The sequence below is a fragment of the Onychomys torridus genome, chromosome 19, assembly GCF_903995425.1.
Source record: "Onychomys torridus chromosome 19, mOncTor1.1, whole genome shotgun sequence".
Classification (NCBI taxonomy): Eukaryota; Metazoa; Chordata; class Mammalia; order Rodentia; family Cricetidae; genus Onychomys; species Onychomys torridus.
The window spans coordinates 11,951,560-11,966,347 of NC_050461.1; the positions used below are offsets into that span (position 1 = coordinate 11,951,560).

Below are 14,788 nucleotides of genomic sequence, written 5' to 3' on the forward strand. Positions count from 1 at the left end.
GCAAGTGTAGCCACCGTCGTTAAGCCCCGGTTTCTCCAAGACGCCGTGGGGGGTTTCCGCGCAAGCGCAGGTGCGGCTTGCCGTTACCATAGCGACTAGGCCTCCGGCAGGGAAATCCTAGCTGCCTTGACAACATCCTTGGGCATCCGCAGCTCCGGAGGCCCCGGAAACTGACGGGTAACTAGGTTTCGGAGTGGCATTTTAAATAAGGGTCTTCAAAACTGATCACGGGCCACGAGAGGCTCACAGTCTCAACAGCCAGGGCCGTGTGGGTCAGATTCCTTGGGTTGTTGCTCTAGTGTCGTTTTCTAACAGAAAACGAATGTGGAGGAGCGCAGAGAAACCCCAGACAACCGGAGCTAGGTACACCTGACCCAGTGGCACCGCTTTTAGAGGCCAACGCGGTATACTCCTCAAACTAACTTCTAAGGTTTCTGGAGAATTAAAAAGCAATTAAGACATAAATCCATCTTCAGACAGCCGGCAACGTCATTGAAGACACACACACGATGCACTCAAAAGACATGACCTAAAATGTTAGTAGCACTGACCAGGAGAGCAGTAATAGTCAGTGGGCAAGGGTGTAAGATAGAAGAGATGGGTTCAACGTTAAGGCATTTGATGTATGTACGACACAGACGGGATAAAAAAAAAAAATGCAGGGATGGGGGCGCAAAGTTTGAAAAAATTCAGTTATTTCCAGAAACTGAATTTTTACTGAGTAAATTAAGTGAGATTGCAATTAACAACTAAATTAAGAATTTAGGCCGGAGAGATGGCTCAGTCAGTAAAATGCCTGCCACAGAAGCATGGGGACCTAAATGCAGATCCCCAGCACTTCCAAAGAAACTGGAAGTCTGTAACTCTGGCCTTGGAAGAGGGGAGAAGAGAGGATCCCTGGAATATAGCTGAATCTGTGAGTTCCAAGTTCAGTTGGAGACAATGTCTTAAAAAAGCGAGATGAAGAATGATTAAGGAAAACACACCTTGTTTCCACACCCGTGCGCACACACAAAAACCCAAGAACTCTAGCACTTTAATGAAATTAATGTTTTTCCACAAAAATTCTGAGAAACTACAAAACCTTTAGGCTTGATTGAACAAAAATGAAGTTATACTTGCTATTAATGTGTTGGTGATATGAGCCCCAACAGGTGGTTGGTTAGAACACCTTATCCTGCCAACAAGATAAATAATAGTTTGTTATACATTTTGAAGTTGTAGTAGGTTGTTTATATTGCTGAGGCCTTTTCATATTGTTGTTTGGATGTCTTACACCTTAGTTCTTACATCTCCTGTAATTAAGGGGCAGATTTTAGCCAAGGAAACTTTGAAATTGCCTGATTTACTCTTTCCTGCTTATTGGGAAATGGTCAAGGTGTAGTCAGACACATTGGGTCTTAATGTTGAAATCCTCAAATCTGGGGCTTCCAAAGCTTAGACAAATAGGTACGTTGTGCTGTGATTGGGCTGAATCATGTGATTCAGGTGCCAACTCACTTGGTATTCTAGCCTTTGCAGAGCTCGGCCGGTGGTGTAGTTCCCATCATTCTCCAGAAGCCGCACATCAGCAAGGAGGTGTAAGAAAGATCCCTTCCGAGATCGCGGATAACTTCAGTCTGGAGTGAATCAGATGCGTCTGCTTACTAGCCAGGTGAGGCAGCCTTCTACTCTAGTCTCACCAGGACCGTAGGGCTTGCACACTTAGCAAGATGGAAGCAGCTTAATGGCGGATTGTCTTCCGTCTTACAAACAAGACATTTTTTGTTATGAAGTCATTGAGATTTTGGGGTACAATTGTATCAGAGTAATAACTGACTAATACATAGAAGTGATAGATTCAACGAGATTTTACGTGTTAACTATCGGCAGAAGAAAAAGTCAGTGATATAGAAAGAAGGAAGGGAAATGGAAGAGGAGGAGGAAGGGAAGGAAGATGACATATTAAGATGGATGGAGCACATGATGTAAGATAAAATCTAACTTGAGGAGAAAAGAGAATTTACACGAGTAAACTGCCCTGTGGAACAATGTAGGAATATGAACAAGACGCTAAAGTAATTCATTGAAGAATACAGGCTGAATTGAGATAAAAGAAATAAGGAAATCGATTAAAGACATTTTAAGGATTAATGAACAAGTTTTAAAGTCATGGAAAAAGCAGTCTAGAGGAATGAAATCAGATTACTGGAGGAGGAAAGGCTTGAAGTAATCACAGAGAATGCGGAGGGAAAGGTGAAACGTTTGAAGCTATTAAAAATAATTTTTGCCGGGCAGTGGTGGCGCACACCTTTAATCCCAGCACTCGGGAGGCAGAGCCAGGTGGATCTCTGTGAGTTCCAGGCCAGCCTGGCCTACAGAGTGAGTTCCAGGAAAGGCGCAAAGCTACACAGAGAAACCCTGTCTCGAAAACAAAACAAAACAAAACAAAACAAAACAAAACTAATATTCATGGGGGAGGCAAAATGGCTCAGCATAAGATTAATAAATACTCCTGAAATAGAGAGCACAGAATACACAAGGACAAATATACTTAATGATATAAAACAATGAAGGAACGGATGAAAAGGATGCACCATATTCCACAGGAATATTTCTGTAGAGCAATCATCATCAATAACTATGTCTTGGTTAGGTTACTAAGTTTTCAGAATAAGTAATTCTTTAGGTTTCTGGCTAAGAAATACGGAGTGAGGTGAAGAAAAGCAAATTAGGTTGCTTTGATTGACCTAGAACAGGGAACATCACTTGTTCATAATTATCTGTAGTATTTCAGCAATTGTGAGAAATTCTGTCCTAATCCCAAGGCAAAGCTCATTTAATTACTTTAAAAATTGAGATTAAGGGAGCTGGAGAGATGGCTCAGAGGTTAAGAACATTGACAGCTCTTCCAGAGGTCCTGAGTTCAATTCTCAGCAACCACATGGTGGCTCACAACCATCTGTAATGAGATCTGGTGCCCTCTTCTGGAATGCAGTCAGAACACTATGCATAATAAATAAATGAATCTAAAAAAAAATTGAAATTAAAGTCAGCAACTGAAACATCAATTTTAGAAGTCACACATTCTGACATGGTACAATCCAAAAATTCATTCATTTGATACATGCTGATGGATGACAGTAGGAAAATATTAAAAATCATTGTTTTGTATAATTAAACCACTGTGTTTCTATAAAAAGCAGAAAATTTTGCACGTACAGTAGAGACAATACAATTAATAACTCACAATCTCAAACCTGAGCTGAGGCCTTTCTGGCATTGTGTGTCTTGATAGTGTGAGTAGTGCAGTGTGCATCTGTGTGCTCAGAACCAAGACTACAGTGAAATTACATGGTACATGATAGGCAGGCACTGCCAGATACACGACAAGTTCGTTATATAATTAATTTCCAGTTGTTCTGTGTTTAGAAACCTCGGATGGTTGTTAAATATTTCATTTGGTTACATGACCCCACAGTTTAAGAAGCCACAATCAAACATATTCAGTACTGGATGTCACTGAAAAACCTCTACAGGGTTGTAAGGAGAATATATGTTCAGATGAAATTATACTTTTATGGCTTCCCAAGTTGTCATTTAAATAAAATTTGATTTTTGTCACTTATCCACATTCTTGGACACTGTCATTTCAGAATCCATCCCTTGTGTGACTTGACAGTCAGTAGCAGACACCATGTTGGTAAGATTGCCTTCCAACCTCTCTTACAGCACTTAAATCCATTAGCTAGATGCTCTGCATTACAGGTCATTACACTTCGCTTTATACTTTCCCCCCAAGGCTGGGAATAGTAACACTTGCCTATAATTTTGAAATATGGGAGGTAGACAGATGAATCTCTGAGTTTGAGGCCAGCCTGGACTACAGAGGGAGTTCTAGGCCAGCCAGGGCGACATAGTGTGACCGTGCCTCAAAAAGGAAGATTATTCCTCTACTATGTATAATGTAGATCACTACCCTATAAGCTTTCAATAACAGACTCTTGTCAACTGCTGCTGATGAGTAATGTGTAGTGGCCTGTAGTAGTACCTAAGTTTGGACCTAAGTCTGTTTAAAACCAGAATAAACTTTGCAATATTGTAGATACAATAACTGTAAGACTCAGCCTTAACAGTTCAGTGGTATCTAAGAACAAATGTTCATCTTCTGCATATGACATATGTCACTCAGGGTCCTCTGTCTGACACCTAGGCTGATGGGATGCCATTATTTGGTCCATTGCTGGTTCATTTTCAATCGATGAATAATAATTGTACACATTTACTGAATACAGTTGGTATGTTTTTACATTATGGGATGATAAAATTTACATATATTGCCTCATATACTTAAACTTTTTTATAGTGAGAATACCTGAAATTTGTTATCAACTTGGAACATATTAACTATAATCACCATGTTATTCAGTAGATTTCTAAAATTTCTTTTTCTACCTACTAAAACGTTATGCCTTTTGAAGATCTCTTTACTCCCCATCTTCTTCCCCTCTGGTAACCACCATTTTCCTCTCTTCCTTAATCCTTTAGCTCCCACACATAAGTGAGACATGTAGTGTTTGTATCTTTGTGCCTTGTGTACTTCCTTTAACATAATGTATTCCAGAGGCTCCTTCATGTTGTTGTGAGTGACAGGACTTTTTTTTTTCCTTTCTCCTTCCAGTACTGGAATTGAGCCCAGGACCTTGTGCATGCCAGGCAAGTGATCTACCACCACCAAGCTACATCCCCAACCCAGGATTTCTTCTGTTTTTAAAATGCCAATTAGTATTCAATATAGCAAATTAATTTACATGGTTGGTTATGGTTCACACTCACATCACCTTGAACAAAGACTCCTTATAATCCACAGATCATTGAGCAGCAGACAGGTTAGTCCTAATGAAAGGTTCTGGTGATGGAGCCTAAGAAAGCATAAACCAGTTTTCCGACAACTGGGTTTCTGGGTCCCAGACGAAAATTTAAAAGGACTTAGAAGACTAAAAATTAAAATTATTCAGCAATGTAAGATTTTCATTGTCTGGCATTCAAATAAATACTTCCCAGTATGCAAAGATGACGTCTGTGACTAGATAAAAAAAATTCAGTCAGTTAAAACAGACTAAGAAAGGGCCACAGATGAAAAAATTAGTAAACAAGAACATTAGTAAACAGGAGGTAAAAAGAATAATATCTGATTATGCAGCCTTGGCTGTCCTGGAACTCTCTCTGTAGACCAGGCTAGCCTTGAACTCAGAGAGCTCTGCTTGCCTCTGCCTCCCGAGTACTGAGATTAAAGGCACAAGCTAGCACACCTGGCCATATCAGACTTTTGGAATAAATGAAAGTCAGGAAATAGTGGAGCAAAATCTGGAAAGTACTAAAGCAAGCAACAGAAAACTGTCAGGTTTGAAAATTCCCAGTGGAAATAGTGTGCAAAACTTAGAGGGATCCAGAACCTGAGTATATTCCACACATCAGCCCTGTTCAGTGAAAACCTACAGGCAAAGGGGAATACTGGATGAAAACCTGGGCCTACTTAGTGTTGTAGGAAATACTGAAAATAATAAGTATAAACTATACCTATTATATTAAAAATATTTCCCCAAAAGATAATTGCTAAATGAACATTGATATGTTACATCATTCACAGTATAGGTACAAGTAAAATATATAATAATAAAAGCATTAAATTTTAATTTTAGTTTTGTATTTATTTATATTTTATTATGTATGGCAATAGAGGACAAATAAAATATACCTTTATTAGATTCCTTTACAATATGAATTGGTATACAGTCATTGGAAGGAAGTCCATAAAAAATTTAAAAATGTATACTATAAAACTTAAAGCAATCTCAAAAGTAAAGTACAAGAAATAATGTAGAGAATACATGGAAATACACCAGCATTGTAGGTAAATTTATAAAAAAATAGAATATTTGAAAAATTATATAAATGACTCATAGGTTAAAGGAGAAAACAAAGGACAATTATTTTGTTTGGTTTTTGAGTCAGGGTCTCTCTGGCCTGGAATGTGGGATTACCCTGCCTCAACCTCCCAAATGCTACGTTGTAGACAAGTGTAGAAACACCAGATTTTTACTTTTATATGTATTAAAAAATTAAGGGAAAAATTAACTGAAGGAAAAGTACAAACCTTTAACATTTGTAAGTGCAGGTAGAGTAGTTCTTTGTTGGAAATTTATAGACTTAAATCTGCTGGAACTGATGGAAGGTCCTAAATCAATGACTGGATTTCCACCTTTAGAAGCCAGAAAATAAGAAAAGCAAATTAAGCCAGGTGTGGTGGCATAAGCCTTTAATCCCAGCACTCCTGATCAGGTGATCTCTGAGTTCTAGGCCAGCCTAGTCTATATAACAAGTTCCAGGACAGCCAGGGTTACATAGAGGGACCCTGTCTGAAAACAAAACAAAATGAAAAAAGGAGAAAGAAAAAGGGGAGAGGGAGAGAGAGAGAGAGAGAGAGAGAGAGAGAGAGAGAGAGAGAGAGAGAGAGAAGAAACCAGGAAAAGGGAAATCATAAGATTGGAGTAGAGGGGACTGACGATAGGGCTCAGCAGTTAAGAGCACTGGCTGTTCTTCCAGAGTACCTGGGTTCAATTCCCGGCACCCACATAGCAACTTACAACTGTCAGTAACTTCAGGTCCAGGGGATCCAACATTCACGGCAAAACAGCAATGCGTATAAAATAAAAATAAGTAAATTTTAAAAAAGATTGGAGTAGAGATCAAATCCATAGAAATAACAAAATTTTTTAACAAATCAATGAAATTCATGTCCTGAGAAATTAGAATTCTTTGATAGGCTCTGTTCATAAAACAGACTAAAGTCTTTCACTGGGTTCCCTTCTCCTCAAGGATAGAGCTGTGCTTATCTCTTGGACTACACTTCTATGCAGTGTTTTACCAGCCTTTCAGATCTGTGTTTTTCTTACTGGCAAAGGACCTTTGCATATGCTGCTATTCACTCCTTTCCTAACCAACCAGATGTCTTTGCCCCACCTGCTTCTATGTAGTTAATGCCTGTTTATCTTTTACTTTAGATTGGCTATTCTCATCAAGAATTTATCTAATCTCCAAACTCCACTAGAGCAGAAACTGTTTGTTTTTGCTCATTCTTCTTATCATTTAACATAGTGTGGCTCATGGTAGAGTCTCAGGAAAAAAATTGTTGGAAGGATGAATGAAGTATAATAATGGGAGTGTTTTCTTACGATATAATCTTTTCTTGTATTTCATGAATATGTTATTTAAAGATCACTATTTGGGGCTTGTGGTCAAGAGAGCATATTTAGAGATTTCAGCATTCTTTTTATTCTTTGTTTATGCTTAGGTATGCATTGCTTTGTGGATGCTGCTGTAGAGCAAACCCACTTGGTCTTCGGATATGTTGCCTAGTGTTGCCAATTTTCACCAATAATAAATCTGTTGTCTGATTCCATTATACTAACTGCAGAGGGAAACTACACAGTTAGTGTCAAACCACTAAAACAGTACTAAAAGTAGTTAAAGAATAGTTGCCTCGAAGATACTTTACTTTATGGTTTTAATGCCATTTTACATACAAACTTTTGGTGATCTGCTTAGAGTTTCAGTGCTAACATCCTGTCAAAAGCCCACCTTTCCAGTGTTATCTTGTCTCAAACACACCAACTTAAGCTTTTTTTTGTTTTTTGTTGCCATCTTAAGATGTTATTCGTTTGTTAGCTAACAATGGGCAGCAATTATTTCAGTTGTCTGACTGTGGCACAGTAAGCTAAACGTAGTTTTCTCTAAGATAAACTTGTGATCAATATATTTACAGATAATCCTCGTAAGAGAAAGAAGATAGAGGTAAGATTTTTGTCCAACATAAACTTCATTCCTAGATAAGATGCCAGTTTTCTGTAACTTAAGTTCTGAAGCACAACAGAGGGGACTGAGTATAATTTGTGGTTACCAGGACTTTCCTAAACTTGAAGAGTATTGTCTGTCTTAAGGGTACACTAAATCACTGCCAAGTAGGGCAGACGGTGAGTGAGTCAGCGGTGGCTACAGAAGCCTAGAACCGGCGGAGACAGGACTCCTAAGACAGGGTCACCAGAAAAGAAGCTCTAGGGCAAGGAGCCACAGAACAAGCGGACAGAATGTAGTCTTCCCCTGGCAGCCGTCATTCCCTCCGTTTGGGAATTTCAAGGCTGTCTGGATGAAACAGGAAAAAGAGATGATCCAGGCATGACAAGAAATGGCCCAGGACCTGAAGAATTCCAGGCAAGAAGAGACAGAATCTCTTCTCAGCCTTTTAGCTGCTAACACAGAGAAAGCTTGGGTCTGAGTTTCATGATTCTGAGGTGGGAGAACGGTATAGACAGACTGGATGACTTGCTGTTTATTGTTACAAGAAGTCGGGAGTGAGGATGAAGAGGAAATGGTATAGAAGGTGGGAGGAGCCAGGAGTGTGGCTTTATGCGGACTGATTTGTTATATGTCTTCATGGACTAAGATGTGCAATGTTGAAAGTAAGCCACTGACAAGAACAAAGCTAAAATCCTTAGTTTTTTGAGCTGAGGATTGAACCCAGGGCCTTGCGCTTGCTAGGCAAGCGCTCTACCACTGAGCTAAATCCCCAACCCCAAATCCTTAGTTTTTGTTGAGCATTCATCTTGTCACAGAGCTATGAACTGAGATGCTTGATTCATTAGCAGGCAGAAAGCTATGAGAAAGAATCTTCTGATGTCATAATTTCTGGGGGTCACTGGAACATTTGATCATCATTCCTTTGGCAAGTCTAGCCTTCTATGGAAAGTCGGTCAAAGCAATTCATTTATTCACCTCTACAGGAATCAGACTGAGCCTATTTTGGTAAGTCCATGTTTCCTTGAGCAAGGTAGCTAAAGCTTAATGTTTACACAGCTAGTTACAGCAACCCACAGGTGATTGTGTTTATATAAGATAATCTTGAATAAGATCCCCTTTCTTGATAATGGCCACAGTCTACTAATCAGATTCTTAGAACTAAATAATTTAGTTTATTATTACTTCCAATGAATATTTATTTATTATGAATAGACTACTAGGTATAAGAAATTAAGACATTTTCATGTTTCCTATCCCTTGTGAATTAATAGTTGAAGATATGTAAATTTATTCAAGATAGAGTTATTAAATGTTCACTGTGTGCCCAAACTTTAGCTATAAAGGATTAAATGGTGACAAAGATGGACAAAGAATGGTTGAGGATATTTATTACAATTTTTTGTATTTAATACAAACATTTATTATAATAATTAGGCCAGGTCTTCTCAACAGGAGGATTTTTGCTTCTCTCTTTACCAGGAAATACTTGGCGATATCTGGGGATCTCTCTCTCTCTCTCTCTCTCTCTCTCTCTCTCTCTCTCTCTCTCCCTCTCCCTCCCTTCCTTTCTTTCCTTTTCTTTTTTAAACTGTCAAAACACTGGGAGAATGTTGTTGCTGACATCTAGTGGGTGACTACTGAAGAACATTTTGCAATGCCTATGAGAGTCTAACTTTCTCCAGATTAGAATCATGTGATCTCTCAAATGTCTATAGCACTCTGGTTGTGAAATCCTGAATTATTACAAAACAAAAAGAGAGTTCTGTGAAGACATAGACAATCAGGGTTATGGAAGAGTTCTTTCTCTAAGAAAGGGAAATGTAAATTTAAATTTAGTGGATGAGTTCACACTAGCTAGTAAAAGGTAGGAGCAGTGAGTTGTGGGTTCCAGGCACAGGAAACAGTAGGTAATAATGAATTTGTGTATGTGTGTTGCATATATTTAATGTTTCCCATTTACATTTGTGTTTACTAATGTTCAGCATCTACTAAATAATAATAGTTATTGACTGAGCACTTACTATGTGTCAGGCATTGTATTTTACATGATTTATCTCCTTTAAACCTACTGTTATCTGAAAGCAGGTAATATCATTACCCTTTGGTAATACAGACAAGCTGAGTGTTTTCACTAAGATCATGATGGTGGGATGAATCATATTGGACTGTTAACTCATGAACCCAACCCTCCCAAAGCCAATGCTTAACTAATGCACTATACTATAGGGAGTGGGTGAACTACATGGTTTCAGGAACAAAAGGATTATCTGAAGGTATCTGGATGGGCATGAAATTCTACTTGAAGAAAGCCTTAGTGGAGAGGCTTGGAAGGGTAGAGAATGAGGACTCAAGCTTGCTGATTTCAATAATCATGGGAAGGCAATTTGATCTTTTCTTTCCCCATAGTGGAGACATCACTGTTAACCATAGGCTAACTACAACATAGGCACAGTTTGCTTATACTATGAGGGGTTATTTTGAGTTTGTTATAAGACTTTAACTTGTTTACAAGGGATATTTGTATAATAGAGTATTTTACAGATTTTTCAGATGCCACCTTCTGAAAGTTTTTGTATACATATTACAAAATTGTAGAATTAAAAATGTCAACTTATCTTTGATATAAGCACCATCATTATTTTAACTTCGTATTCTAGGATTCCAGTGAATTATGCCTTTTCGGTTTGGGACCCAGCCAAGGAGGTTTCCAGTGGAAGGAGGAGATTCTTCAATTGGGCTAGAACCAGGCCTGAGTGCCAGTGCTGCCTGTAATGGGAAAGAGACATCACCCAATAGGTGAAGTCTACTCACTGTGCCAACGGAGGTTATGGGAATTGGCCGTCATCAATGGGAGCTCTAACTGACATTTAGTATTAGCAAGAGAAAAATTAAACCAGGGAATTCAAACACTGCTGTTATTAAATTAGTACTAACAGAGCCCAGATTTAACAGTCTATATTTTGTAACTTTGTAAGTATAGACCAATCTTTCCCCTGCTTCCATAATTTTATATCTAGATTGTGTCTATATTCTCAAGATCAACATCAAACCAGTAGTATAATTATGTGGTAGGGAATTATTCTAGGTACGAGACTAGAACTATAAAGAAAAAGATAGAGACCTCAGATTTAGTGTCACCTGGACTCGATAGACCATTGGCTGAGACGGCAGAAGTGAGATTCCTATGGGAGAAATCACTTGGACGAAATTAAAGCAAGCTTATTGTAAGCAGGATTTGTCTCACTCTTGTGCTGTTTACCATAGCGAAACTGCAAAGAATACACTGCTAATTCTCTCAGTGGATTAGAGTCTTGGAGGTCACAGAGTTAAACTTATTCAAATCAATACGTTAAGAGCTAGAGTTACTTATGGATGAAATTGGCTAAAATATCCAAGGTTGGTTATTTGGTGGGAGTATCAGAAAAGGAACTCAGTCACTGGATACATTTTAGACTAGTGTCATTTAAGGGTTCTTTTGACTCTGAAATTCTACCAACATTTGAGCATTAAATCTGCTAACTTTCACCCCACAAATGTTCTAGTTTTGAAATTACTCAGCCAAAGTGATTGAAGGTTCACGTCTGAATTAATTTCCATACTATAGTCACATATGCATTTTTGCCATTTAGTAATTACTGCACACCCTTGAAGATGAACATCTCAAGTGTTAATTTCATTTTTATGAATTTCCTGTAATTAAATATATGATAATAGGCATGTTTTCTTTGATATGTAAGTGTAGAATCTCATCAGAACCTCCGTGTTATAGCTTTTTGTGACATTTGAAGGCCTCAGGGAGATTTTTAAACAGTTGAATGCCGGGAGCCATCCCGGTGGGGGATGGGTCCTGCAGAGGATGTAAAGAGTTGGCTGGGGAAGGAAGTGATCCAGGTCATGGTGGTCAGGAGAATCTTGCAGCCTGACTGACTAGCAGCCAGAGTGTTTCTTTATTTATACAGAATTTAGTAAGCAGGGATACATTCATGATGTTCCAAAACCTAGATCATATCATTTTTGTTTTTGGACATGTGTTTCACTTCCTTTTGCTCATCTTTTAGTCATCATTAATAAACTATGACAGAACAGAGTTTTGACATCATTAATAAACAGATTTATCATTCTTACTCATTAACCCCATAACCCAATTTTTGAGAATCTAGAGGCATATGTATGACAGCATGTTCTCAGGCTGGTAGCTTTGGTTACTTCAAGGACACTAGACCAAAACAAAATCTTCAACCACCCTGGGCATTTTGCCATGTCCGAAGCAGTGTATTATTAACTCTTGCTGGTCAGAGTGCCCAAGAAAAATTTTCAGGCCAAAGCTTCTGCAGTTATTAGTCAAATTCTGGCATAAAACAATCAATGTTCACATTTATATCTCTGTAGAATTTGTCTGTATGTCTAATCCTGGTACTCTGTTGTTCCTTGGTCATATGACATTATAGTGGCTCTGCATGAGCTAACTTCTAAGAGAGGGAGGTCCTGACACCCCATACTTTTATCACCTTTCCTCTCCATACTTTGCTCATCAGTATGTCTCTATGTAGGGCAGAGTTGTATGCCACGTAATTGTCTGAGTGTACAGTGGAAAGAGCTTTGTAATCTGAACTGTGGTCAACTCCTCTAGCCCACCGGATCTTGTTGACCTTTTAAAGTTTACTTTGTTTTGAATATCTTGTTCCTCTGTAAGTACAGGGACAGGTGTTTCAAGAATATCTCATAGCCTCATGAAGAGACCGCTGGCTTCTTTATGTGTCACAACCTCCAAGGTGTAAGGAAGACCTTCAAGTAAATAAGGACATCTCCCTCAACGTGTGTGTGGGGGGATGGTATGTTCAGGACTTTCCTGGGAGAAGGCATAAATGATTCATAAGGAATTTTTCATCAACCCAATATCCTCAAATTGTACAAATATTAAAATTCCTCCAAGTATGTAACAGGTGGAGATGAAAACCAAAGGTGTCATGGCGGCCATTATGTGGCTCAGCTCTGCTGGATCTTTGTCAAGCAGCTGTGCTGGCTTTATGACTTCCGCCATTCTATTCAGATATGCCAGTTGAAAAGATATTAAAATGTTTTGCTTTGAAAATAATTTCCTATTTAGTATCTTAACTACATATAATTTGCCCTCTTATTCAGGCAACTCCGAAGATGCCCTGGAAGTCATTGCCTGACAATAACTGATGTTCCCATCACCGTCTATGCAACAATGAGGAAGCCATCTGCACCGAGCAGCAAGGAAATGCATCCCAAATAGCATCATTAAGTCTTGTGTCGAGGGTTGACTAGGTCAAGGGTGATGGACCAGCATCATCTTACGGTCTGTCTGGTAATCAAATAAAGGGGGAGGCGCTGCGCAGGTGATGCCAACAGCTGAATATCTGATTTTAATTAAAACGAACAACGTATTCAGTAGGGCACACATGATGATAAGCCATTGGTTACATCTGACAAGACAGAACACTTCACACTTACAAAGTACCTTAGAGATCATCTTGCTCACAGATTACTAGTTCTGAAAATTCAAGATAAAACCTGATCCATGGTGGTCATAATGCCAGATTCTCAGAGCTTATACAGAGCTGAGAGGCATTTGAATTTTTATTAGTTAAAGAGAAGAGGTCATCCATAAATGTGGGCTCTGAGTCCTGACTCTGTAGGTCCAAACTACCTGTATGAAGAGAGACAGTATAACTGTACCAAAGCTTGAAAATAGATGAGGCGCAAGGTGATCCCTAAGAACAGTTGTCTATCAAAAGAAAGAAAACTAAATCTAGCCTGGAAGTTGCCTAACAGTAGGAAAAGAATACAGGAAAGGTGTCATGAGGGTCCCTGAGAGCTCATCCAAGGGTGGGAATGATAGGTGCTTGCTTCAACTATAGCTAAAAGTCCTCAGCCGGGCGGTGGTGGCGCATACCTTTAATCCCAGCACTCGGGAGGCAGAGCCAGGCGGATCTCTGTAAGTTCCAGGAAAGGCGCAAAGCTATACAGAGAAACCCTGTCTCGAAAAACCAAAAAAAAAAAAAAAAAAAAAAAAAGTCCTCTCCTCCCTGCCTCCTTCCTGTCTATCCTTCCCTCCCTCTCTTCCCTCCCTCCCCTTCCTCTCCCTCCTTCACTTTCTCTCTTCTTCCTTCTCTTCTCTCCTTCCTTTCTTCCCCTAGAGATCCTACTCCGGGTCTTCCACATGCTGGGAAAGTACCCTACCACCGAGTTACACTGTAAGCTAAAAAGATCCTTTAACACAGGGACCTTGAGCGCTTAGTCCTTGCCATCGGGGGTGGGGGGGTGGGGGTGGGAGTGGGGGGGGGGTGGGAGTGGGTGGGTGGGGGTGGGGGGGAGGGCGGTGCTAGACTGTGAATGGTGAAGACTGCTCCGGCTGATTGCAGGGACATTTATTGTGACCAAGTGTTAAGAGAAGAAATCAAGAAACAATGATGTCATAAGAAATGTGCCTTACAACTCAGCAGTAAATAACACAGGCTTTCAGAGGAACAAAATTAACAACAGCTCACACTTTTTCTTAAAAAAAAAAAAATGTAAGAAAATAGTAAAGCATCCTTCCCTCCACCCCTCCCTACAAGACAGGGTATGTAACCCTGGTTGGGCTGGACCAGGCTGGCCTCAGAGGTCTGCTGTCTCTGCTTCCTAAATGCTGAGACTAAAGATGTGTAGCTGAAGTTTTCCTGTGTCCCAGACTGTCAGCAGCTGGGACACATCTCTCCCACCAGTGTCCCCCAAGTAAACACACAGAGACTTATATTACTTATAAACTGTATGGCCGTGGCAGGATTCTTGCTGTTTTTATATCTTAAATTAACCCTTTTCTATAAATCTATACCTTGCCACGTGGCTCATGGCTTACCTGTATCTTACATCATGCTTCTCCTCATGGCGGCTGGCAGCGTCTCCTGACTCAGCCTTCTTCCTCCCAGAATTTTCCTTTCTGCTT

General features: G+C 39.5%; 1 protein-coding gene across 3 annotated transcripts; it reads left to right on the forward strand.

The window, feature by feature from the left end:
- Positions 1-77: 77 nt before the first annotated feature.
- Fam229b (family with sequence similarity 229 member B) lies at positions 78-13,581 on the forward strand. 3 transcript variants are annotated; one of them, XR_004943167.1, is made up of 4 exons: positions 78-177; positions 1,513-1,654; positions 3,636-3,682; positions 4,661-4,690. XR_004943167.1 is itself a non-coding variant. In XM_036168573.1 (4 exons), exons 3-4 carry the CDS (start codon positions 10,508-10,510, stop codon positions 13,094-13,096), a joined length of 243 nt encoding a protein of 80 aa, XP_036024466.1. In that variant the 5' UTR covers positions 78-177; positions 1,513-1,654; positions 10,494-10,507; the 3' UTR covers positions 13,097-13,581. The 3 variants fall into 3 exon arrangements, 2 of the variants coding, with proteins under 2 accessions (XP_036024466.1, XP_036024465.1); XM_036168573.1 differs by lacking the exons at positions 3,636-3,682; positions 4,661-4,690 and adding exons at positions 10,494-10,632; positions 12,979-13,581; XM_036168572.1 differs by lacking the exons at positions 78-177; positions 1,513-1,654; positions 3,636-3,682; positions 4,661-4,690 and adding exons at positions 7,802-7,833; positions 8,682-8,841; positions 10,494-10,632; positions 12,979-13,581.
- The last annotated feature ends 1,207 nt before the right edge of the window (positions 13,582-14,788 follow it).